Source organism: Eleginops maclovinus, chromosome 24 (assembly GCF_036324505.1).
Source record: "Eleginops maclovinus isolate JMC-PN-2008 ecotype Puerto Natales chromosome 24, JC_Emac_rtc_rv5, whole genome shotgun sequence".
NCBI classification, from domain to species: Eukaryota; Metazoa; Chordata; class Actinopteri; order Perciformes; family Eleginopidae; genus Eleginops; species Eleginops maclovinus.
In genome coordinates this window covers 3,239,405-3,265,831 of record NC_086372.1, presented here as the reverse complement: position 1 = coordinate 3,265,831, position 26,427 = coordinate 3,239,405, and the positions used below count along the sequence as shown (strand labels likewise).

Sequence of the window (26,427 nt, the reverse complement as noted above, 5' to 3'; positions counted from 1 at the left end):
GGCAGAGTAATTGCATGTGTACTGTATGAAAGTGTGTGTGTGTGTGTGTGTGTGTGGCTGAGACGTGGGGTACTTCAAAGCTTTGATGTTGGAGCTCCTAAATGAGGGCCACCAGAGGTCCAGACTAATGGGACATCATGTGGAGATTAGAGGCCAAGTGTAGCAGGCTGACAACAAGGCATTATGAGTGAGTGTGTGTGTGTGTGTGTGTGTGTGTGTGTGTGTGTGTGTGTGTGTGTGTGTGTGTGTGTGTGTGTGTGTGTGTGATGGAGAAAATCAGTGAAGGCAGAGTTTGTGTGTATTCTTTTTGCAATTAAAAGTGAGTCCCAGATGGAGTTTGTGGGTAATTGGACAGGAAACACTAAGTTGTCTTAAACTTCTTCTCCACAATGTTTCACAGCAAGAAAGGCTTATTTCTCAGTATGGTATAAATCCTTTATTAAATAATCAGAACAATAATTATAATAACAATCATAAAAAGAGCATTTCTGTACAAAGTCCCCTTTAAAACAACAACAACAGCAGTCCGAGCAGTGCGAAAAGAGGGGGGGGATCTCGTCCTTTTTTCATTTTATTTAAGTCTTTTGGTCCTCCCAGGCAGAAGGGGGCGCTGTGACACTGTCAGTGTCAAGTTTCTGTTTCTGATACCGGCTCCAAAGGCAAGCTGGACCCCCGAGGCTCCAAGGCACTTTGAAGAGAGTCAGTGGGGTCCAGAGAAGAGGGCCTCAGAGGAGAGGGTGTGTGTGTGTGTGTGTGTGTGTGTGTGTGTGTGTGTGTGTGTGTGTGTGTGTGTGTGTGTGTGTGTGTACATGGTGACAGCAAGATGGGATGAAATGTGTGTGTCGTGAATCCATGGGGCATTTCTGAACTCCATGGTCTAAAATATATACCGTTTCCTTCCCAGCAGCAACAGTTCCCTTTGAGTTTCAGTGTTTATGAGTGTGTTCATGTTCTGTATACATCTGTATGTACAAGTGGAGAAATGTGTGTGTGTGTGTGTGTGTGTGTGTGTGTGTGTGCATGCGTGGGAGCTGACTTCCTCTCCCACCCTCTCCTTCTCATGGCTTATGAGTCCATCCAGAGCGTGCAATACAAGACCCTTTCTGATTGGTTCAAAACAGTCCCGAAGAAGCCCACCTTGCTTTGCGAGAGCCGAAATAAAAATAAATGAAAAGAAAACAGGCCACGATTAGCCAGTAGTTTGAGGTGGGGGGTGTTGTGATGTGTGTGTATGTGTGTGTTAGGGGGGATAGGTCCTTTAAATCATGGCTTTTGAGGTCCACCTGTAAAGAGAGAGGTATGGAAACCTCCTCTCGTGTCGCCTCAACTTTCCTTTTTCATCATCTCCACGAACAGTTTTCTTTAAGGCGTGTTGTGTCCGGGGCACGCAGTTTGTTTTATTTCCCCGCAGAAAGCACATGGCCCCTGTGAGAGAGAAGCAGGGGGTCTCAGTGCTCCCTCTGTGTCTCTGCTTGTCTTCCCTCAGTGGTTTTCAGTCTCTCACCAGCAATCCATAGGTTGCACCGACCAAAGCTCCTTGACCTTTTCACCATTAACCACAATGTAAACATGACCTTCTATTTGACAGGAACCAGCAACAACTAAATCTAACAATAACTCTCTGTCATTAAAAGAATGTGTTAAAAGCCCCCCCCCCCCCACTCCCCACCTCTACACACACATATGCCTCTTTTTTTTCTACTTATCTGCCATCACAGGCTGGCGGTAGGCCAGAACGAAAACATTAAACAGAAACTGGATGGACATCTGGGACTAAAAATACCGCAGACTGTCAGGAACTAAGAGGATAACTGAGGCTGATAGCTGGCAGGGTCTACGGACGGAACGAAAAAGCCAACGGGCCACACAAAGGAGCTAAGTTCTAGGCCACTGTGTTCACATGTGTTCAAAAGACGCTTTCTAAGCACGTTCCTAACCTACCACCTTTCCAACACGACGTGGTCTGTGTAGCTTACAGGATCCCGCTTCAAAACTACACCTCGTACAAATCTAGGATGCATTTATACACTTTTGGTGGAGCAGGATTCTGTAATTGATATGTGTAGATACTTTTTGAGGCGTAACATCCCCAAATAACCCCAGTCTTTCTCTCATTGGCTCTTTCACCGCAAACTACTACCGACACTGGACTGTGCCACGTTTGTTGAGCTTTGAAGTTCCCATTTGAGCAAATTAAAAGTGGCTTTCTGTTGTCCATATGTCTGAGGATCTCACTCACTGAGGAAGTCAACTAAAGGTGAGGAAATGAAGAATAAAGTGAGAAGTTTTCACAGAATGGCAGTGTCTCCCCTCTGGTAAAACCTCCTCACGCCTCAGTGCAGCAGCGCTGTTGGTTCAGCTTGACCTTGTGCTTGAGGCCGTCATACAGTTCGAAGTTGTAGTTCTCCAGGGTGGTGGAGGAGCGGGACGACAGGCCGCTGTAGGAGCAGGTGCAGTACAGCAGGAGGCCGGCGCACACCGCTCCCAGCACGACGCCCAGGGAGCTCATCACGATGATGGTGACCAGGATGGGGTCCAGGGTGTACAGCCACGAGTTGTCTTTCTCCGAGATGCGGGTCACCGGAGGATCGGATGACGGGGATGCTGTGTTCCACTCCGGGAACTGTAAAGCTGTGACGGGGGAAGAGAAAAGTTTAGTTCAGGACATTTAGACGTGACTAAAACTGATCAGAAGGTGATGCTGACGGACTCTTGTTTCTTACCTCCACCTAGAGAGTCTCTGCCATTGAAAAGACGTCCATCTCCGAACTCATTGGGTCTCTTAACTGTTAAAAAGAAGCAAAGAAACATCAGTCTTAAAGCCTAACCTCCTACACATAATTACTGTTACAAAGCTCTCTCCCAATTTAAGACCTTTACAGTCGACAGGTGGCACTGGTTATGCTCATTTATTACTGGTAAATAACCCTTCAGATCATATTCATTCTGCATTCAGCACCCATACACACACACATAAGCCTGGGAATTATAGAAAAATATGACTTTATTAATAGAGAAAGATCATCATGATACATTCCTGTCAAACACACAGTCATCACATAGCATACTGATGGTATAAGACTGTTCATTCTGTGTGGATAGAGATGCGAACATCCAATAAGCAACATCATTATCACCGGTAAAATCATCGACACGGGTACTGTCAAACTTAAGAGTGGTGCATAAGATGATTAAAGAAAGGAAAACTAATGGCCACATTTAAGTAGTGCTTGTGAGAGGGGTGTGAACCGATATGTAGGAGAGTGTCTGAATTGGATGATTATAAGTGTTGTAAAACTTGCAGTGGCTGCAGCACTTGAGCCAAATAGCTGGAGTGTACTTTAGATGAGTTTGTGTGTGTGTGTGTGTGTGTGTGTGTGTGTGTGTGTGTGTGTGAGTGTGTGTGTGTGTGTGTGTTTGCGCTCGCTGCTCTTGGCAGGCATGCATAGTGGGAGTAACTGCTTGGCAAGGCACACGTCTGGATCTGGAGGTCTTTAGATGGCCAATGGCGTTATTAATACAGTTTCCGGGGCAACTGAAGTTGGCAGCGGATTGGGCGACGGAGGTGCGGTAAATGAGAGGGAAAAGTGCTTACCGCAGCCTTAATAAATGTTATCCGTCCATTAACTAATTACAACTATTAGAGGCTTGGAGCGGAACGGTGTCGAGATGGCCCGAGTGCGCTGTCCGATCCCTCCTCCCCAAAGCTGATTTAAAAGCCTGTGGTGAGAGCGTGCCAAAAAACACTCCTTTTTGTCCACCAAGAGAAAAGTGCAGCTTCTAAATTGTGGGCGACAAATGGAGGTGCTTTCTGCTGAGCTGCGGGCTAGGAGGTGATGGATTTCTGCTGGTGTGACAGATCCCGAAAGCATGGGCCGTTAAGCCACAGAGTGAAGACCTCAATTTCATTCAATCTGGGGAGTTCAAATGGGCTTGTGTCAAATCCCGCCACCTCTGTATCGACTGATGAGAGAGGAATTGGGGCCAATTTGTCTATGTCAGTAAGAAATATTTGGAATTTCACAATAAAACCGGCTTTAAGATCCCAGATGTACGTTTAACATGAATAAGAAGAGCACTCGCTATGTGTTATTTGATCTTAAAGCCATTCACGGCGTCTTATGGAACTGAAGGAAGAAGCTCTGCTGTGGTTTGCATAACGTCCGGGATCCCTCTGAAGGCCTATACAGATACACTTATTACTTCCAGCTGGTCCAGCGGCATTGTGGGATTTGTAGGAGTATAAATCAAGAGCGAAATGGTGATGGCAGACAGCTGTGTCTATTTACAACCCCAAAAACAACAAGCATATATTCCCAATGAAAACACAACAAGGCTTGGCTCAGCATGGGGTTCATCTGGGCGGCTCAAACACATATGGAGGAACAATGGGGGTGGGTGGTATGTAGCATAAATGGGAGTGGGAACAACGTGCTTTATTACGCCAGAGAATCAAGATGAAACACTAAACACTGAGGACGGCTGCATCCATCACTGACTGACGCCTTTATCAGGAGCAGACGAGACGTTCAATCAAAGGAGCTGGTTATCTCCATTTGTGATGCAGCACTTAAAGTATGATGGATTTGCATTCCTTTGTTTTTAAATGTGCACATGCTCTGTTGAAAAAGCACAATGGAGAGATTTTTCCTAACAACCCCCTCACTATTGGTACAACTCATATCACAGCTTTCTCGTGTTGTTATTACAGAGATACCAAGAGCTTTGTTTTCTCGGGCTTGCCAGATCATTTCCACAGCCAGCACGTCGAATGCCTCTCAGCCTAACAGTTTTCTCGTCTCTCTCTCAGCGCTGCAGAGCTCCATGGTCTCTGGGGTCTTGTTTCAGCCCGTGGTTTGGCAGCTCCGGCTGGCTCTCACAGCGGAAGCAGCTCGACCCCCTTCTCCTCCCAGCCCACACATGTCTGTGTGTGTGTCCGTGCTGGGGTCAGTCCAGGAGGACCGCTGGGGTTACGAGGAGCCAGACGGCACTCAATGGTCCGAGACAAGCTGTTCAGATAAATAACTAACTCAGACTTTAGTCCTCTCATCAGGAGCAGCACAGTGTGAAATGTCAACAGCAAACTCCGTAATGGAACAGAGAAAAAAACCGAAGCTACATCCATCCGGGCAGAGAGGGAGATGGTTCTTTAGCAATTGTTCACATGGCAGTTACTCATCACCACCCTCTATAAACTAAATGAGGGGGGGGTCGTCCAGTGGTCTGTCAATCTTTGCAGCATCACTCTGCCGCTGACATCACACGTAGGCGTCCTGCTCTGCCAAACACAACGCAGCTAACGCTTCTCTCTCAGCAGAGGGTTCGGTGTCGGTCCCGGCTGTCCAGCCTCACGGTCAGGACTGGCTCCACCCCTGGGGCGGCCATACTGGAGGACCAGTTAGAGTACTGGAAGCACTGCGAGGAGCTGTGATAGGCCACCGACAGCTGGCTCTTCTTGGTGGCCAGGTGTTGTCGGCAGCAACAGAGGGCCCTGACCAAGATGGCCACTGCCAGGAGAAGGAGGGCACCCCCAGCGGCCATAATGTAATACCAGTGGATGGGTAAGGGAGGCACAGGAACGCCTCCCCCTGGTGGAGAGATACAAAGTGATTGGCCAGCGGGAAAAGAGAGGAGTGGCACTTTACTACATTTAATTCTTTATCCCTGTTGGTCTTCATCATATGAACAGCAGGCGTGCACCTCGTATGAGCATGCACAAGCATGCCAGTTGCAAAAATTAAAACAAATCTCCAAGGCCAAAAAAAAATGAAAATGCATCCATGTCTCTCATGTAGCTGGGGTTGCAGTTGGAGTTTTTCACACCAAGACCATCGAGGGATTTGGTTTGAAATCAGTCCAATAGTTGATCCAGGCAAATTCAATGCAATTAATTTTTCAAAAAAAAGCTCCAATGGAATGACTTGGTGTGAAACAGAAGCCAAAATAATTAGTTCTATAAGCACCCACAAACACTGCATAAGGGAGCTTCCTCTTCCTGTTTCACACTGGCACAGGAAGTCACTGACCCCCCGATAAACCTCATGCAAGAATCAGTGGGATCCAATGTTCCAGAACTCTCTGAGCTGCTGTTGGACTGGGATTTTTTATATAGCTGGCTGGAGATGGCAGATTTGTTTTGAGTACATAATTTATCCTGTTCTCTGTTCGTGGATTTTCATTTTCTTCTTCTCATGCATCCTTCTCCTGGCCAGTCCTCTCCCCCCTCAAGCCAAGCTCCATCTCCTTGGAGACTATCTCCACAGATCTTATGCGCTGCTGCCCCTGGCTTGAACCCTCTTCTCAAATTCTTGGTAAGTACCAACTAACCACCTTCCAAGAAGATTTTGTTCGGCTGCTATATGGAAGCGAACCCCTGAAGACATGAAAACTTTAAAATAAAGCCCGGATGTTCCGTCAGAACTCAGACAGAGCTGTAAGACCCAGAAAATGTCAAATTGAAACTAGGGAAGGTGAAGCAGAGCTGAATACATCCTGATTTTTGGACCGTCACATAATTACAGAGGGAAATGGTGCGTGCTGCTGCTACTTCACACTGCACACACTCATTAGACAGAGCTGAGTTAGGGAGAGGATAGAGAGACACCCGTGCCTGCTGCTGCTCAGTCACTCTATCTGATTGCTTTCCACTGGGGACACTGGTGTGTGTGTATGCGCATGTGAGGTGATATTAGTGTGTGTGTGCATGTTTATCAAGGGTTAGAGACTCTGTGTGAGTGTGTGTGTGAAGGCAGAGGAGTAGAAAAGCCAAAGAAGTGCACACACATCACATTCGCTCTGAAACCGCCTAGCTCTTATCTTATTGGTAGACATTATGAGATGCCAAAACACTAACATCAATCTCATAGAGTCCCCCAGGATGCTCTAAATATTTTTCATGAGGCAGACAGTTATTTAAAACCCTTCAGGCTGTGTCAGGCAGAGAGAATATGTAGCTCTTTTCAAATATCTGACTCCATGAGGTGCGCTTGATTTAGCTTGCCTTGCACGCAGAGTTAGCTCTTTTGAGACTAAAGCTTTGTTTCCACTGAGACTGACAACGTAGAACTAGTGCAAAGCAGCAGACTGAGGAAAGTCATTTAGCGTTATTTAAATTTAGATTTTAGCAAGGGGTTTAGTATTTGTTTGGTGATGTGCACATGCTGATGCCATGAATCACCAGTTTTAATAATGAATGCAGATTTATTCATCTGGAGTCACACAGCTACAGCCGACTCAGCCTCTGTGTTGTTGCTTTGGGCTTTTTATTTGAAGCATTTTGAGACAACTCAGTGCCACCAAGCAGCAAAACCCCAGGCTAGTGCATACCAACGGGCAGGAAGCAAGACCAGAGAGGAAGTGACATCATAACAAAGTTAAACTCACCTGGGTTTTCAGGAGAAAACGCTGCATAGGGTTCTGCGAGGACAAAGAGAGAGGCATGGAGACAGGAGGAGGAAGAGGGAGGGGGGAGAGAGACAACTGTTAGATAAGTTTAAATACGATGGGAAAAGTCAGCCAAATGTCACACAAATGTCACAAGACTATCAAAGTCCTCCTGAGGAAATTTGAGTTAATTCCTCAGATAACTCACATGAGTTATGGCATTTACTCGGCTGTTTTGCCAGAATGCAATTTCAAACAGAGTACATTGTGTGAGTGGGGAATCTAAATCTAAAATAAGTGTATGGGTTACGTGTGTGTGTGTGTGTGTGTGTGTCTGTGTGTGTTTGTGATCGCAAAGTTCACGCATTTGAAGTTGTTTATCTGCCGAGGCCAGTAAAACTGGAGCAGGCAGGTTTTTTTTTGGCTGGCTCCAAATGCACACAACAGAACCTTGACTTTGATTGCCTGGAATGCAAACACAAAGAACTTGTGTGTGTGTGTGTGTGTGTGTGTGTGTGTGTGTGTGTGTGTGTGTGTGTGTGTGTGTGTGTGTGTGTGTGTGTGTGTGTGTGTGTGTGTGTGTGTCAGGGGGCGAGTGGGAGCAAAAGAAAGACGGAAACTGACTTGGGAACTTGTGCCTTTTGGCGGGAACCCAGACATACTGTGAAAAACTCGACTGCGTTGGGTGATAAGCAACATCCCAGCATGCTCTGGGAGTGGCAAAGGAGGCGAGGGATGGGAGGAAGGAGGAAACACAGCAGCATGGAGGCAGTGGGGGGGGGGTCTTAGCTGTCATCTTTGCCTTCCAAGCTGCTGCATGGACTCTCTGAAGACTCTCATGACACACACAAATGATTGATAGACCGCAAAAACACACACAGCAGAAGTGTTCGCTGGGAGCTGCAGACACAAACTCTGCTCCTCACTGCGGTCCAGTCAGTCAGAAAATGATGACGTCAGGATCTTGGCTGTGAACCCCGGCTCGCTCTCTGATCTGTTTAAGACCCTCTCCAAAGCCCCTGCTCGGGCCAGATTAAGGCGGCAGTTCTGGCGCTCGGCTCGCACCAGGCGCCCGGAAAGTTGCTTGGGAAACAGCCTGTCTAGTAATTCCCTTTGACGGCTCGGGAAAAGCTCTGTTTACAAATACGACAGAGGAGTAAGCGCGAGAGAGAGAGAGAAGAGAAATCTAATGAAACATAGATTAGCATCGCCGGGGCCCACGGGGCGTTTATGGCCTACTTTTACTATTCTTCTTTCTTTTTTCTTTCTGGAGGAATAAACGCTGTCCCTCCCTCTCCTTCCTCCTTTCATCTCCGTGCTCGATGGGGCCTTCGGAGGAGAGGCTGTCTCCGAAATTGGGATGGGTTTAGGGGTGGGGGTGGGTGTTTATCTCTGCATGTGTGTCACTGATCAGGGGCCTGCTGGTTAAAAGTGGAGGATATGGGAGGGGGAAACTGACGGACGGTGGGTCAAACAGATGTGTGTGTTTGTTTTCAAATATTCTTTCGGATTGAGGAGATGGAGAAAAATAAAGATTGTGTCTGTCAGAGAGAGTGTGTGTGTGTGTGTGTGTGTGTGTGTGTGTGTGTGTGTGTGTGTGTGTGTCAATCAGAGTGTGTGTGACTTACGTGTACACTCTTTCAGGGGTGTGCTGGAGCTCATGTGGATGTTGTCTATCCAGATGTGTCCTCTGGTGCCGTGCACGAAGAAACCCTCCATCACAACCTAGTGCGGGAGGAAGAAGAGGCGTTAAAAGTTGAGAAACGAGAGGAGGGAGAGGAAGACGGTGACAGGGGGGAGGCAACAGGGAGCAGAGGCACATTGGAAACGGGGCCAGCAGGAAGAGGAGGAGAAAGAGGATAAAAACTTAATACGGTGCCTGTGATTTCAAAGTTGCACTCAACACATGCAATCATCCTCCCCAGATCTGCGAGTTCCTTCAGCTGACTTTTTTATGAGCCCTCTAACTGCTTGTGATGTCTTTGACAAATGCACAACGCTCCCCAAACAATCACTCAGCCGATGGAGACGATATGCCTTCCTTTAGCTGTGTTTGAACTCAAACCTGGCCTTAGGTGACAGAGAGATTAAAATGGATGCTCTCATATGCTCTGAGAACACTGATCTCCCTCTAACGAAAGACTTTAAAGACGGCATGTGATAAAGGGCATGACCCAGATACTTATTACCAAGCAGGCGTATTTTAATACAGCCTGATGCTAGATCCATTCCAAAAAGCTAGAAGAAATATATAATAACCTGGAAGTCTTTAGGCGAGCGAGGCACGATGGTGCGGCCCTCCCTCCACACGGGGCCCTGGTCGTCTTTCAGGGTCCACAGCACGGTCTCCTCGTTGTGGGCGTCCCGCAGCAGGACCTTCAGGTGGCCCTGGGCCTCCCCCGACAGCTGGTAGGAGAAGCTGAGGCACAGGGGCCCGCTGTCGGCCGCCAACACGGGGCTCACGATCCGGGCCTGCTGCTGCTCCGTCTTTAAGCTGGCGTCCATGTACAGGTAGCTGTTGAGCTCTGGAGGGGAAATAACACAGAGATTAGTCTGGAACAGTCAGGAACAGATCCTCAATCCAGACTTTCCACGTGTTGAAAAGCTGTTAAACTTTGGAAATGTGTGACTCTTTCAAATCCTAACTGGATAAACTCATCAGATTAAGTGAAAACTAAAAGCAACATTGAGAATCTCTCGGCGGAAATGTGAAATCAAGCTGTTTGAGTATTTGTACCAGATTGCAGAAATGAGCAGAGTTTTGTTTTAACCTTCAGCTCGCTGCTCGCTACAGTCAAATGAAAGTAAAAATAATAAGCGTGATTTAATGGGGTTTTTCATTTCAGCTGCAGGCAAAGACACGCAGGAAATTTGAAAGGATGTGAAGACTTTTGATACGCTCTGTAAATGGATGCTGCTGGAACTGGTTTGTGGGGCACTTCATATTCACACAATTACTGTCATAAATCACTGCTGTTTGCACACACAGACACATATGTAACATATGTTTTCACACAATTACACATATCTCCAACAGTAGAAAAAGAAGAAATTAATCACCATCTGCTAACAGGAACTGGATCACCAGTGCACAATAGTCTCCGCTAACAATAGGGAAGTGACAAATGTAAACACACAGAAGAATGGGTCCAGGGACAGCGTCACATGGAGCGCTACCAGAACTCCAGCAAAGACCCTCGGGGCCCATTGCTCTTTATTCCCTTCCAGGTAAATGACTTACACTACGGAAAAGTCCAACAAAAAGCACGCCGGCCCGTTTGTTTACACCAGAGGATGTTTAGTTTGCAAATTGGATGCCGACATGAATTTCATGTGAGAGAATGACTCAGGGAAGCGTCTGGTGAGGAATTTCTTAAGTGGGCCTTGTGGGAAAATGTCCAGTATCAACAATCTGCAGATGAAATCACCTGCTTTATCATATAGCGCTTCAACTGAGCGCCTTTCTGTCGTACAAGCAAGGAAAACGTGGTGTGAGACAAGTCAGGGAGGTTGTTTTCCAATGGTGTTTTCCTTTAAAACAGCGTCTGATTTTATCTAAAGCACCTGGCAGCAGCATCCAGCGCAGCCGCGCTTACGCTATTGAACGAATGGGTCGATAACCTTTCGCTGTGTGTGTGTGTGTGTGTGTGTGTGTGTGTGTGTGTATGTCCAGCAGATCCGACAAGCAGTATCCAGAGGGACAGATTTTCCTCAGACTTGACAGCTCTCCTCTGCCCGCCATATGCGCAGACTCGCCTGTGTGTGACACTTCAGACAGTGTGTGTGACAGTATGTCCCTCGGCCTTTCTCAGTCCTGGAAGTGTAAGTGTGTGTGTGTGTGTGTGTGTTCTCCTCTCTGCTCCACATGCCACTGTTTATTTATGTATACACTACACCTATGGAAGACGTGCGAGGTGTTTTATCACACGTTTTAATGCGAGCACCGAAGCCTCTTCCGTCCTCACATTTGAAGTGCGGCGTCTCGCAGCGCACCCCCCATTGTTGTGCCTCTTGTTCGGCAGACAGCTCATAATCAAGCCTGCCTCGCCACACACAGCACAACAGAGCATTATTAATCCATTTCACAGCGGACTCCTGCAGCGAGAGGCAAACAAGGATTCAATCTATGAAGCCTATTTAGCATGTTTTTCCTAGTGGGGGTGTATTAAGACAAATAACAAGGGGGTAATTCCAGCTCTGTGCCTAATAACGGGTTTCATGGCTTAGGTCAGGAGGTGAGGGGATCACGGTGTCTGGGTCTCCTGGAGTAAAGGAACTCTATGGAGGATTAAACAGTGATTTGATAGCAGTGAAGTAATGATCCTGTGTCGGCTGACCTTTGACATCAGCGGGAGAATCAAAGGCTGGCGTGGCGTGTAAAAAAAAAATGACGGGGAAATGATACTCCACACATGAAAGCCACAAACCTGTCTAATCCGAGCAACCTTTCCCGATCCGGCCGTGATGAAAGACGCCGCTTTGAAGCGCGCTGTCGAGGATGGCTTTGACCTGAGTCGGTCACGCTTCAGGAGCCTCTGCTGCTCAACGCGACCCAGGTGACATCGCCAATTTGACAAAAAAAGCGGGCCGTGTTGAACATCTTGTTTGATTCCCTCCAGCAGGAGGAGGGCTGAATCTTTCATGGAGACTTTGCTCGAAACACACATGCATTTTAAAACAAGGCACTATAAATAGTGCTATAAAAAGATCCCTCCCTAAACCCAGCTGGATTCTTCTTCTATAGTTTTTAATAACACGCCGAAAGCTGCACTTTTGATCTGCGGCTGTGTAGAAAGGGAAAGTGAATAATTATTTCTTCAAGGAGTGACTAAGTAGACGGAGGCCGACACGGCATCATCTGGGATGTGCCTGGGGTGATGGAGGGGCAGCGGTGGACGGCTGGGAATAAAAGCTTTGGAGTCTCCTGCTCTGAACTTAATTGAAGCTACCGGGTCTTAACCCCTTCCTGAGAGACGTCACATGTTTTGACACAAGGAGGCGAGGGAGCACAGAGCTGGTTTGTGTCACATGTGAAGCTGTATGTGTTGGAAATGGCGGCGGCATCTCCTTCCCTGCCCTAAACCCATTTCCATTCTCATCGGCTCGGCAGAGATCAGCGTGGCTGGCAGACGACGCCGCTGCTAAATTAGACCGGCTTCAATTTAAGGAATTATTTTAATCAAATTGAAAGAAAGGACTCTATGAAGATGCAGACGGAGAACGACTCCATTTAATTAGCGTCTAGAGTCGGCGAAGTTGATAAACTAAACTAAATGCATTTCTGCTTGTGCAATTTTCTGCGCCTCAAATGAAATTCTCCTTGCATACATAAAAGCTCTGCAGCAGAGATCCAGAAATAGAGGTAGAGATATCCATAGTCTGCCTGAGTAGCAAACAGCATTGTCTTGAGGAAATCCTGCAGAACTACATGTGAATTTAGACCGATTTAGTGCATCACGCAGGATCTTCCTATGACTGATTTACAGACTCACCGTGGCTGTGCAGGGACCAGAGCAGAGGGGCGTTGGGGTCGTGGGTCCACCCACACAGGCCTTGATCGAAGTCACATAGGCTGTCTGATGGAGGAAAGGTGGCTACTGCGGAGGTGGAGAGGAAGAGAGAGTCAGAGTGAGAGCCAAAGGTATGAGAATGCTTTACATAATGTCCCTTCAGAGGCTTTCATCTTTTCTATTACTCCTCTAATAACACCATTAATGCAGCACGTCTTTTCATGCAGAACACTCTGCTGCCTGGACTCACCTGTGGTGGAGGCGGCAGCGGTGGTGGTTTCAGTGTCGGCGGGCACAGTTGGAGTGGCGGTGTCGGCCGGCGTGGTCATTTCTGCAGAAAGGAAGATAACTCAGGTCAATGTAGGAAACAATCGTCAGACACTAGATTACAGCAATAAGGACACACTTATCACAGGATGTTTGTTCAAGGGGTTATTTGGGTGGAATTTCTCCTCACATGGTGGCATACGTAAGGTAGGGCGGAGAGAACAGATGTGAGAGGAAGTGATAAGAAACAAAGGAAGAACCAGACCAGGAAGTAATGACTTACAGCGGATGTAAAAACCTTTGAAATATGAAGCTACAGCTAACAGTGGGTTAGTTTATCTTAAAAAAGGTCACTTTTTTAAGAGAAAACTGAGAAATGTACGGCTGTTTGGAGCAATTGTACACCATCATTCACCACATAAACAGCTTGTCTCATCGTCCTGCATATTAAGGGTGAAATAAAGCTCTTATCATATCTGAGTGTGAGGTCACTGTCCGAAAAATAACTCTATCTCCCATTTCCTGTCTTTCAACCCACAGAGTGTCAAGCCTCCCCCTCGTGTTGTGTCTGGGTGCTGGGGCGTCAATGTCAGTCTAACAAGTATGCACACACACACACACACACACACACACACACACACACACACACACACACACACACACACACACACACACACACACAGAGCCGGGGTTAAGGCTGATGGATAGATGTGTTTAAAAACTCCCACTCTGTTTTCTTTCGGGAACTTCCCTGTGTGTTACCAAGTGTCTCACTTGCTATAACTCAAACAAAGAGAAAGCAAACTAAATGTGTGATGTTCCCTCTGCCCTCAACATCTATTTAAGCACGACTAAATCATCGGGACAGACAAACAACACACTACGGCATGGCAATTTGCTCATTAAAACGTAACAAATGTGCGCCAAACAGACATGTGCGGAGCAGGCTGCTGGAGGAATGTGGAGCGGGAGAAGGCGCCGGGTTATTGGGAGCAGATGGGTCAGCCCGGGTGTGTTGTGGGAGTTTGGGTCACATCTTAGACCTGAATGTATCATGTGACTGAACTGCCCTCAATTTCTGTCTATATAACTAATGCGGCTACAGATATACAGCTTCCTTTTCTAACATCAAATAGCACTGAAAAGCAACTCGTATTTTCCTGACATGTCCCTCCAAACAACTCATCAATTGGATCTGAAATACAAAAGCGTGCAAACATCCCCAAAAATTCCTCTCCACACTCTCCTCTGCTGGCCGGCTGTTAGTGGCAGTAATAGAGCCTCCCACTGATCCTGCTGCATGACAACCATTATCATTTGGAGACCATGAAAGGCACTGAGGGCAACAAACGCTGCGTGATACACAATTGATCCGCTTAGAGGAACTTCCTGTGGAAATGACTGCTACCGCGTCCCAGCTGGAGAAATGGCAGGCATGAAAGGGCCGGCCCCAGCTGGCGACGGCCCCTGACATTAACCCAGCGCTAATGTCACGTCCTTTATGCCCGTCATTAACTTTCTAATGAGACTTTTAACGCTGCCTGCCTACAGGAAGGGACCCTCTTGTTCTCCTTCTACTCTTTGCCTTTATATTCCAATCTAACCTTTGAGTCCTCCACCTATAAGTCTTGGGACGGGGCGGTAAAATAAAGCTATACATTTCTTTAGTGCACTAACACACACAAACACACGATCCAGTCCATTAAGATTCTGCCCCGCTCCTGAGCACTGCATGCTTTCAAAGGTCAGGCCTTGTCATAGTGTAAATGTGCTGACCTTTCCAGGGTGTGACAGCAGTGTCGGGGGCAATGGGAATGGGCTGCTGCTTGTGTGTTTACGTGAGACGCGTGTGTGAACGTATGTGACCTGCCCACCTTGCCCCGAAACGTGTCCTTGACGCTGAGTGTGTGTGTGTGTGAGGCCTGATCGGTGCACGTGCTGCAGAGGCTTCTTGTAATGCAGGAAAAGTCCCTCTGCAGCGGAGTGTTGTCTTACATAATGTTTCTACTGCTGCTGCAGGTGATGATGCAAGTCATCATCATGCACGGGATGAGACACACACACTTAGAACTGGACCCAGGGGAGTCGCCGGCACGGATAATGGAAGTGCACGCTCATATAAATACACACCGCAGCAGCGCATGCATAAATATACGCTCATAAAAACATGCGTAGACATACACACGGATAAATGCTTTTTCATGGTTATTTCTCCACACACACACACACACACACACACACACACACACACACACACACACACACACACACACACACACACACACAGGGTGGAGAGAGCTCTCTGCTAAAAGACATTGCTCCCTCCGAAAGCACCTGACTCAGCAATATGTCAGAGAAGAGAAAAAAAAATCTTCAATTATGTAGAAAGCTTTTCTGTAAATCTCCACTTGGCAGGCACACACATACACACACACTCACAGATAAATTGATGTGCATGCACGCATACACCCAAGAAGAACATGATGGGAAAGATAACTAGCCATTGTTTGATATTTTGTAGGGCGGGGTTAAGTGATCAGATCAAGGTTCTTCCACACACACACATTTCCTAAAGTATGGCTGAGATCCACCATATTTACTGAGCCAGAGTATGTGTGTGTGTGTGTGTGTGTGTGTGTGTGTGTGTGTGTGTGTGTGTGTGTGTAGGTGAGCTACAATCCAATGCTCCTAAGACTGACATGTTCCTACCTGAAGAAAAAGGAATATATATTTTGCATTTTTGTTCACAGATCTGTCATAAAATGTTCGTTCCTGAGCTCATACATGTTTCATTTGGGGAGAAAACGTCAATGTAAGGCTGTGTATGTGTGTGTGTGTGTGTGTGTGTGTGTGTGTGTGTGTGTGTGTGTGTGTGTGTGTGTGTGTGTGTGTGTGTGTGTGTGTGTGTGTGTGTGTGTGTGTGTGTGTGTGTCTTTGTGTGACAGATGTGAATCAACAGGGTGGGAAACAGAAGGAGTCAGGACCAACAGCAGTGAGATGGAAAAGAGGTGCGAGTGATGATTAACTGAGGAGGAGGGGGGAGGAGAGGAAAGGAGAGGTAAGGGGGAAAAAAAGAACATTTACAGACCCACGCACTGGGCCTCAGGGTGGGAAAAGAAAGAACTGAGACCCTGTGCAGGAATGGGGAGAGAAGCTGCTGCTCTGTTCAAACTACAGATACGGGGTAAAAGAGAGTCTATTCCATCGGCTGAAATCACAGAAATGAATTCAAAAGAAGGCTTAAGCGACGACAGAAGTGAATAGTTGTGAGTGTGAGGGGCTGTGGATGATTCACAGGATGTCACTCAGCAGAGGGTGAGCGTTCCTGCTGAGTGTGGAGGCCTGTGAACAATGTGTGACCCTCAGCAGCAGTTCTCTGACACATGCTTCCTTTAAAACCTTTCACACACTATCTGCTAAAAACACCTCTCTGCAAAAAGTAAAATCCCTAACCTGTTTTTTTTTTCTTTTAATATTTAGGCGATCTGTTTCCCTGAGGTCACCTGTCAATCAAACAGGGAATGCATAACACATTGCTTCCTGTGTGGGGTTTTCCATTATTCACTGACAGATTTCTGTTTCATCACTTACTTCTTTATTATATTTTCAGAGCACAAGAGCAACACAGTGTGTCTTTGACTTATACAACTATATGCTCTGTTTAATATTCTATCCCTCTTCAACTACATAGCACTTCATCAGCACACAAGCTGTCACGCACACACACATCACCTCACTGAGGGCCACCTTTCATTTTGGAGTCTGGAGAGTTTACTGTACAGTTCCCCCCCCGCCCCCCCCCCCCGGTTTGCGCTGAACATGTTGTGCTGTAGAGCCATCCCGCTCAGACACAGAGGGAGTGGTAAACAGTGAGAGTCCAGATGTGTGTGTTTCTGCAGCGCTAACCTCACATCTGGATAACAGACCGCGCTGGAGAGCGAACAAACCGAACGCTCCCTCTCTCTCTCTGGGGACGCATTCCTTCAAACCGAGCCCTGTCCGCTCCCCGCTGCTCACACTTGTTGTAGCTAACTTATATTTTCCAGGTGAAATAACCTTGTATTCAAATCAAAATCGCAACCTTTTGAGGGTCACCGTGCTCCCCTTTCCAACATTTGGTGTCTCCTCACCTCTGGCAACGACCCTTTCCTGCACCTTCCTCAAGGTGCATTCCCTTCTGGTTAGATCAGTTCATTATGGTGTAGGCAGCACATTATGATTCCCCGTCAGAATGTCCTACCTGGAAGGTCGCAGCCCAGGATCTCCACCCTCATCCCGATGCCTGCTGGAGACCACCTCTCTGGGTACAGCCTGATGTACTGTGACACGATCTCCTCGAAGCGACGCAGCTCCGGGGCGTCGTAGTGCGTGTTTCCCTCGAAGATCTGCCACAAATACAAAAATCATTTCAATTATTTAGCTTTGGAAACACATTTAGATTTCTCCTTTCTACTTCTTCCTCCCTCCCCCACCTTAGGCAGGCTGGTCTTGCTGTCCATGATGAAATTCCACTCCTTCCCGTTCAGACTGTGCGCCACTTTGTACTTCCGGACAAACGCCCGGTTGTCTGTGGTCGCGCCGCTCGCTGCGTCTCCTCCCCTTGCTCCCTGGGTGATCACTCCTCGCACCGTTTTAGGCACCCCGAGGTCCACCTGGGATTAGATTTAGATGAATGCAAGGTGATTAATGTACTTACAGAACAACACATGGTTATTACAGCTGGGAATCTTGTCATAAATATATATTATTACAGTTTAGCTTGTTATCTGGAACATCACAGTCAAGAAAAGTACAATAAAGGAAGGTAAAGTCATCTTACCTGCAGCCACTCCTCTCCAGCTAGCGGCTGAGCGGGGGCGGGGAACCAGCCGGAGCGACTGGCCACCAGCCGGGCAGTGCTGGGGCTCCACACCATGTCCCTGCTGGAGGAGACAGAGACCTGTGCGTCGGGCAGCAGGCCGGACAGCAGGCCTTGCAGCTCCGAGCATGGAGCATCTGGAGTGGAGAGAGGAGAGGCCACAGATAAGTTTAACCTCCACCTCAGACGGGCGCTTATGGAGAGTTGTCTCAGCGACCTTACACACACTCACGCTGCTACACATATTCCCGCCTGGGAGCTGTTAAGCCTCACCGCAGGATTGCACTGCTGGCCACTGAGCGCTGAGAGAGGAGAAGTTCCACTGCTTCATGTTCAATATATTAGTCTGCCATTAGTGAGATAAAAACATGCAATAACTTCCCTGCTTTCAAATCTCAAACACAAACATTTTAAATATGTTATCATTCCAGCAGAAGCTTTGTCTTTTCGCTGTGCTGCACAAACCTTATGTACACTCACTGAATGTGGGGAAAGTTCCACGTACATGCAAAAGCACTCTGAAATGAAACTCATGCAGATATGGATGAGCGGGTGGCACTGGGAGTAACTTGCTGAGAGAGTATGTGAGAGGCAGAAATGAGGAATAAGGGGATGAGGGAGGTATAATACGAGGAGCCGGGAGGCAGGGAAGTAGAAAGTAAGGAGAGGATGACGGCTGGGGGAAGAGGGAGACTAGCAAGATGTTGGAGAGGCTCAGAGACAAACAGTGGGAGAGGGGAGGATGGAGGGAGGAGGGGGAGGAGACACAGAGGAATGGCACTAGGAAGGGAGATGGGGAGATGTTAGTTGTGCTGACGGTTTAAGAGAACACAGATCAAAGTTTCATGCTGTTATGTCACTGCAAAAGCAGGGGAGGTAAATAATAAATAAAAGGCATAGGATGTGTGTGTGTGTGTGTGTGTGTGTGTGTGTGTGTGTGTGTGTGTGCCTGTGGGTGGTGTCTGTGTACATTTCAAAGGCGGAGGGTGCTTGCTTTTGAGGTCAAACGCTATATTTAGAAGCTGTGGATGTACCTGTGCTGTACGAGCTAACAGTTATTCTGATAGCAGCTGTTGAGGCTGACGGGAATCACAGTTTCTGATGTAAGAGTGAACGGGGAGCCATGAATGATTGATCCGTACTCAATATAGAGGAGACATCAAAAAAGTAAAACCACGAGAGGGGGAAAGAGGCAGTGCTGGAGGGAGACGGAGACAGAAAGTGAGTGCGGGGGATAAATGGAGAGAGGGAAATGACACTGGTGGAAGGAAGAATAGAATACACGTTTCCTTAATTAGCTTCCTATGTATAAAAGATACCAGGGAGAAGTGTGTGTGTGTGTGTGTGTGTGTGTGTGTGTGTGTGTGTGTGTGTGTGTGTGTCAAGTGTGTGTTCCTAGGTTTGACGGTTAATGCAAGTTAAGGGGGGAAACCTGCATCACACACCTGTGATCTGGCATCCGTAGAGCTCAAAGCGCAGGGCAATGCCGTTCTTCCAGACCTGTGGTCGGATGCGAACAAACCGGGCGAGGACCGGCTGCGGGACGCGGTTCAGAACCACCTCGGCCGGGTCTGTGTTGGCGTGGAAAATCTGTAAAGCAGAAAGAAAGAAAGGTAAGGAGATGTACCACTCATGTATCAGTTCCCATCTCTCTCTCTCTTTCACACACACCCCCCCCCAGTGCAGGGTTTTGCTCTGCTTCACACACACACACACACACACAGTGGCAGTCCGGACAAAGCAGAGACAACCCAAACACGGATCCGATGTCACCGGCCCAGCTGTCGATATGTTTTGGGGTCAAAGGTTCAGCGCTTGGAGGCTGGGAAAGCCTGACGATGGATGAGGGTTTCTCACACACACACACACACACACACACACTCTGCTCATCATACACAAGCTACCTCCATGCTGGCGGCCGCAGGAAGCTGTGGGAGACGTGACCTGACACGTCCAAACATGATTGGCTGTCAGACACGCAGGAAGTGTCTCCAGGTGGGCAGGATGTGAGAGAAATTCACTTCCCAAAGCATCAACATTCACTCCTTACTGACGAGCACTCCCTTCCTTCCATGGGCTCTCAAGCGGCAGGGTGGGGCAGCAGGGGTCGGAGGGCAAATGTAACCAGGGTGGTCAAGTTACTTCCTGTTTTGTGGGTACATTCAATGAGTGACAGAGGTGTTCCTTTCTATGATCACACAAGTTCTCCTATAACTTCTTGCTTTTCAACACCTCCATCCATTATCCCCCGTGAAATACTCTCCTCAAAACCGTTGAGTTGCTATCTCTGCACACATCCTTTCTCACCCCTTATTGCCTTTCTTCCTCTATAGTTGATGGCTATAAACTAAAACCACACACACAAAGACACAGGAAACCACAGGAACCCACACACACACACACATCCTACACTCTCGGAGAAGGAGAGGAAGTGTCTTTCTAAGTGAGTGACTGTTAAGTGTCATTCACTGTGTGTGTCTGTGGTCGCTGTGGGCTGGGAGATACTCCACTCACATCACGGCCACTGTGCACAATGGAAAGACAAGAGCTACAAGCGGCTGAATTAAACATTAAAGGGATCCTCTCCTAAAAAGACGCCAACATGACTTTTCTTTTACTCTCTTCCGAGCTGCAGATGATCAAACCAAAGCACGCTCCCTCAGCCTAAACATTTGATCCCCTCTTGTTTAGATAATGTTGTTTTTCATTATAAGTGAGTCTGATTTCAGTGGAAATACGTCATTAAGATTACCTATTTGTAAAATTCCCTGCCTCCAAAAATTGATATGATATTCCACAAATTCCATAACAAGTGGGAATACGATAGATTCAAAACCTGACTCGAGGGGTTTTATTTGATTTTGGGCATGGCCTGATTTAATCAAGCGCAGCTGACACTGGTAATACAAAGCAGTGTGAGTGTTTGAACAGATAAGCGGCTCTATCTGCGCCGTATCTGCTGCTGGGTTGAGGATAGACAGCCGCTGTGTTTACCTAAGAGGCCAAACAGTGGATGTGGGCTCTTATGGGGGTTACGTAAACACCCACGCATGCTCACACAAAGTGAAGCGTATGGCGGAGGGGCTCGGCTCGCATACAACCGATCCATGTCCACCGCTCCCGGATAATGTGTCCGTGAAACAAAGAGCAGCACAGAAAGGACAGGAAAAACAAGAAAAATGACTGCAGGAAGGACGGTCCTCGGAAGAGCGGTTAAAACAGATGAAGATAGGGAGGAGAGGTTGAATGGAGGGCAGCAGATATGACTGAAAAAGGAATGAGGAAGAGGAGGAAGAACAACGGACGCATTCATCACCAGAACAGGAAATACTTCATCCAAGAGTTCATATCTAGATAAGGAAAAACAGCTAAATTCAACAGAATTTTCTCCATCTTGAAATGAATCGTTATCTTTATTTAAAATGCATAATCTGACAAACACTATCGTTCAAGATTCAGATTCAAATGTAATTAGTTTTAATTTAATGTCCAGAAATAATGTCGTATAAACAAATGGATTTATTATAAACAGGTCCGTCTATATTACATCTACAATAAGTCATTAAATAAATGCATTTAATCTCAAGTTGAACTTTTAAACGTTCTGAAATGTCTGTTGAATATTTATCCACTCCAATTTCCCATTATACCAGATGCCCATCAAGACTAAATGGCCATTAGCTGGGAGCATTTCAATATTTCCAGCTGCTGTCCTGTGTTTGTATCTTTGGATGAGCAGAGATGTATAATCTAACATTCCTGAGGAATATCTGTTCCATAAAGATCGTCTCTCAAGAGGCTCTTCACAGCAGAGACACAGAAGATGGGAAGTGAGCTGCTTCTGTCTCCTCCACTTCCTCCCATCTATTGTACCTGAGGGTCACTCATCTGACCCCAGACCCATTACTGCCAAGGTTAAAGGTCAATACCCTTAGGCAGCAGATGGTTGCTCATTGACCAACTTGTAGATAGCATAGTTACTTTTTGACTAACTAGGAATGTGAGATGAATTGAAATGGAGCAGCTATTGCATCTGTGGAGAGTGACACAGGACTTTTAATCAAATATAGGCTACTGGGGTATTTTAAGACCAAAGTATTAGTACATTTTCTTAAAAAACGGAGTACTTCTCCCCACACTGCATACTGTCAGTGTGTTGTGTGGCCTCCTCTGAAATCTGCCTGACGACTGGCATGTTTTTGTGCCATGCAGGCAAGGTGGGCTGAATAATTAACGTCGTCATGTTGTGTCTCCTAGTGTGGAGGCTCATGAAAATATAATGAAGCCCTGCATACACACACACACACACACACACAGTAGTGCGTGGCGGCCAGACTAGTTTGTGTGGACATTGGCGGGACACGGGCACCATGGGTATTTAACTATTGATGACCTCTCTGCAGAAGGAGGTCACTGTGAAAGGCGCAGCAAACACCCTCTCTGAGGCTCCGGATCAGTAGATGGAGTTAAAAAGAAGCCTGTATGCATCCTCAACACGTCTTTGATCAGAGAACATGTGTGTTTTTTTGCAAAATGAGGTGAGGATAGATGTATCCATCACAGCTTTTCTCACATGTCTCCTTTCTCTGCCAGTTTTCCTTCAAGCTGACGGCACCAAGGGGAGACGCAGCGAGCTCTGCAAAAGACATTACTCGTTTCCCGGCTGCTTTTTCATCCCTGTGTTGCTCCCCAGATCCCAGCCTCTTTTCTCCGTCCATTACACTCGTCAGCCCTGTCTTCTTGCTCTAGTTATTTCCTCTGTCTCTTTCTTTCTTTCTGGCCAATACCCCTCCTTTCTCCTCCATTCTTGCTCCAGACGTTCTCTCCCTCCCTTCTCCCTATGAAGATGTTGACAGTAGGAACTGGTTCCAGCTGGCCACTCTCCACTACTGGCTCTAAGAGGAGCTAGCCGTGTGTGTGTGTGTGTGTGTGTGTGTGTGTGTTTGTGTGTATGTGTGTGTGTGTGTGTGAGAGGTTAAGATGGTGGAATTGCCTTACACCACCTTCTGTAGAAAAGTGTGTGTGCAGAATAATGTGTGTATTAGCCCAAAGAGCTACAAATAAGTGTGTGTATGAGGGTGTGTGAAGGTGTGATGGGGGAGCTGGCTAAATTGCTTTGTGTGCGTCTTTTCTCTCCCATGTTACTGTGTGTGTGTGTGTGTGTGTGTGTGTGTGTGTGTGTGTGTGTGTGTGTGTGTGTGTGTGTGTGTGTGTGTGTGTGTGTGTTGCCTCACAATGCTTTCCAGTAACACAATGCTGTGTTGGCGATGGGGCTGCTGGGATTTTTCCTCCAAAACGAATGACAATGTTTTAATTGTTAATTTGTTGGAGGTGGACGTGTCATTGTGTGTGTATGTGTGTGTGTGTGTGTGTGTGTGTGTGTGTGTGTGTGTGTGTGTGTGTGTGTGTGTGTGTGTGTGTGTGTGTGTGTGTGTGTGTGTGAGGTATGCAATTCCTAAGTGTGCTCGCATCTCATCAAGTAATGAGGTGCATATGTGAGCAGTGTGATTGAGAATTAACAAGTCACATGGGTGTCAAACTGAAAATGTGTTGGTGTGCAGAAAATTAGTAAAAAAATTCTCTCACACACACACACACACACACACACACACACACACACACACACACACACACACACACACACACACACACACACACACACACACACACACACACACACACACACACACACACACACACACACACACAGAGCCTGAGGTGATTGTAATCTGTTGTGTTTTTCTCATCCAGCAGCAATTTCACTCTTTTACAAGGGAACAAATCTGTGTTTCCCACAATGCCAGGGTGTCTCTCTGCCTCTCCAATAATCTGAATTGGCATTAAATCAGTCAGTCTTTGTTAACAAGGCAAATTAAAACACACATCTTGGCAAATCAACAATAAATTTCCCCCCAATATCAAACACTGTGAGGCAAGAAGTGCCGAGCCAATCCTTTTTTCCTGGGTGATTCATATCTGACACACTCATGATGCCTCAGCCCTCCGCAAACACACATGCACTCTCCCAAAGCCACATTAGCTTCCAGCTCACTGTTAAATGACAATTAAAAGAAGCAAATCCCAGTCATTACAGGACCCCCGACGAGATTTTAGTTTCAACCACTCAAAGGCTCTTTGGAGCGGCTTAGGATGGGGTAACTGGGAGTTTGTACGACAGGACGGGTGGATTAGCAGTCACGGAAGACTCAACTGCAACCCATGGGGACCGGAGGCTCATGGGGAGAGTACAGTGACCTCAGTTTCAGCGTTAGAGAGTCAAATTATGAATTATGTTCATCAAAAGTGTTATTACTTCCTCCCATATCATCCATCACAGTCTGTCGGCAACGTTTTATTCAAGCGACATGTCTGTTTTATACATCGGAATATGTGATTGCAAAGTAAGTCCCTGTGGATTCAGAGCATCGTGCGTTGGACTACATGTTGTCATACTTTCTTTATGATCATCAGATCCAGATGGTGTACTTCATCGTGTTCATCATCATTTTTTAAATAGATGATGTAATGCTCCGTTGGCGCAAAAACTTTTCTGTTGGCTTTTAAGTCAAATCTGTTTATTGATTTTTCCATTTCCTCCAGAACTGGGTGCATTCAAAAGCAGCAAGCCTTACCAATTTTTTTAATTTTTAAAAAGGGACCACTCACACAAGCAGCGGCTCTCCTAAAAGCACGTCGATGCATCTGTCTCAGTCCGTGTCTGGACGTTGGGACAGATTAGAGGACTCAGATTACACGCTACAGACAGACACACAGACACACAGACACACAGACACACAGACACGCACACACACACACACACACACACACACACACACACACACACACACACACACACACACACGCAGACAGAGATCAGCCAGAGGTTATTTAAAGGAGTGGTCCGTGTGTGTGTGCTTGTGGGGAAGGAGTGGGGGGGTGTAATAAATCGCACAGATGTTGACTTTTTAAGTCAAATCCACGTTTCCCTCAATAATCTCCACATCAAATACCCCCCACCGGCCCCACTAAAAACCAATCACCGGCACACACAGAAGGGGGCCCCTCGGTCTGTGTGGGTAAGTGTGTGTGGATTAACCCCACACACACACCCACCCTACTCGCAACTGCAATCCACAGCGACCTTAACCCAGATATGTGGAGTTCCATTCCCCTGGAGACGGGCTTACTGTAGGTCACAACAACAACCTGCGCTGTATTCATACTCAACCCCCCCCCCCCGACAAAACACCATCCATTTCAGAAAATGATGATGCTATAAAACCCCTCACCTGTTCCGTCCACACACCTGGTGTGACTCCACAGAGCGAGGTGTGTGTTTGTGTGCGTCAGTGAGATATGATGAATAGCAGCCAGATAAGGGCTCATAGAGGACTCCATTGTTCTTGTTTGTCAGCCTCCCCTCCTCTCCTTATATCTCTATCTCCTCCTCCCTCCAATTCCCCTGTTCCCTTCCTCGTGACCGGGGTCATGACTCAGGTTCATTAACAGTCCTCGAAGGAGAACGACTCCTTCAGGAATGTTCCATCTATTGATAGGACTCTCCGACGCACACAACGGCTCCTTTTGTTGGGAAACGATAAGGTATAATAAAAAGGTTGGAGAAAGGTGGAGGAGGGGGTTGTATATGACTGTACTCCACCTCTGTTTCACGTGTCTTAATGCAGGCTGCTCTTATGCACTATATGCAGCTATAGCTACCAAACGGAATGCACCGTAATTGCTTATATCCCACAAAATCAATTAAACTACGAGGAAGTATAAAATGTAGTGTAGGGAGGAGTATTGGATGGTTGGGATTCAAAAACACAGAACTTGGAGTCTTATGTGAAACCAGATTGGAGTATCTGTCAGGGAACTACTGTAGATATCAAACCAAACACTTATGTGTGACTGTACGCACACGGGGAGCAGGAACTGGCGTGTGTTTGTTGCTGTACATTCACAGGAAAACACACAAAAATGAATAACGTTGCATTCAATATCTTACAAGCTGCTGAATGCACGTGATGGTGAAATCCTACCTTGTGGTTCTTGCCGTGCCGGTACACCATCCAGTCCTCCCCGTTGGTGCTGACTTCCAGTTTGAAGGTGGTGACGTAGTAGGACTTCTGCGTCTCTTTGGAAACGGCCCCTTGTGTGGCAATGCCAGTCAAAACCTTCAGGAAGTGGAGGTCAACCTGGGGGAAAAAAAGGAGGTTCATTTTAAGTAGATTTCGTAATAGATGTGGGTAGATAGGACAGGCTTTGCAGAGGGATTTATGGTGCTCAGGGCTGATGTAGATACCAGCTGCTGAGTCTATCTGTCACACAGACAGCAGGGGATGGACTCCGACTGTGGCCTGCTGCTGATCGAGCTTACAGGGGGGTGTCTGTGTGTGCGCATCTTTG

The 26,427-nt window shown here is 47.0% G+C and overlaps 1 protein-coding gene across 3 annotated transcripts in view; it reads right to left on the bottom strand.

Annotated features, from left to right (window-relative positions):
- Nucleotides 1-421: 421 nt before the first annotated feature.
- Nucleotides 422-26,427, bottom strand: part of nrp2a (neuropilin 2a) — a 51,512-nt gene continuing 25,506 nt past the window's right edge. The window contains exons 7-18 of one of the 3 annotated variants that reach the window (XM_063877993.1): nucleotides 26,061-26,216; nucleotides 19,464-19,608; nucleotides 17,980-18,155; nucleotides 17,633-17,812; nucleotides 17,401-17,545; nucleotides 13,144-13,224; nucleotides 12,876-12,980; nucleotides 9,643-9,908; nucleotides 9,012-9,108; nucleotides 7,384-7,416; nucleotides 2,724-2,786; nucleotides 422-2,631 (exon numbers count right to left, since the gene is read on the bottom strand). In XM_063877993.1, the coding sequence (XP_063734063.1) occupies nucleotides 2,327-2,631; nucleotides 2,724-2,786; nucleotides 7,384-7,416; nucleotides 9,012-9,108; nucleotides 9,643-9,908; nucleotides 12,876-12,980; nucleotides 13,144-13,224; nucleotides 17,401-17,545; nucleotides 17,633-17,812; nucleotides 17,980-18,155; nucleotides 19,464-19,608; nucleotides 26,061-26,216 (1,752 nt within the window). In that variant the 3' untranslated portion in view covers nucleotides 422-2,326. Of the gene's footprint in view, nucleotides 2,632-2,723; nucleotides 2,787-2,986; nucleotides 5,589-7,383; nucleotides 7,417-9,011; nucleotides 9,109-9,642; nucleotides 9,909-12,875; nucleotides 12,981-13,143; nucleotides 13,225-17,400; nucleotides 17,546-17,632; nucleotides 17,813-17,979; nucleotides 18,156-19,463; nucleotides 19,609-26,060; nucleotides 26,217-26,427 lie in introns of those variants that run through there. The other 2 variants (XM_063877994.1, XM_063877996.1) reach the window with 2 other exon arrangements.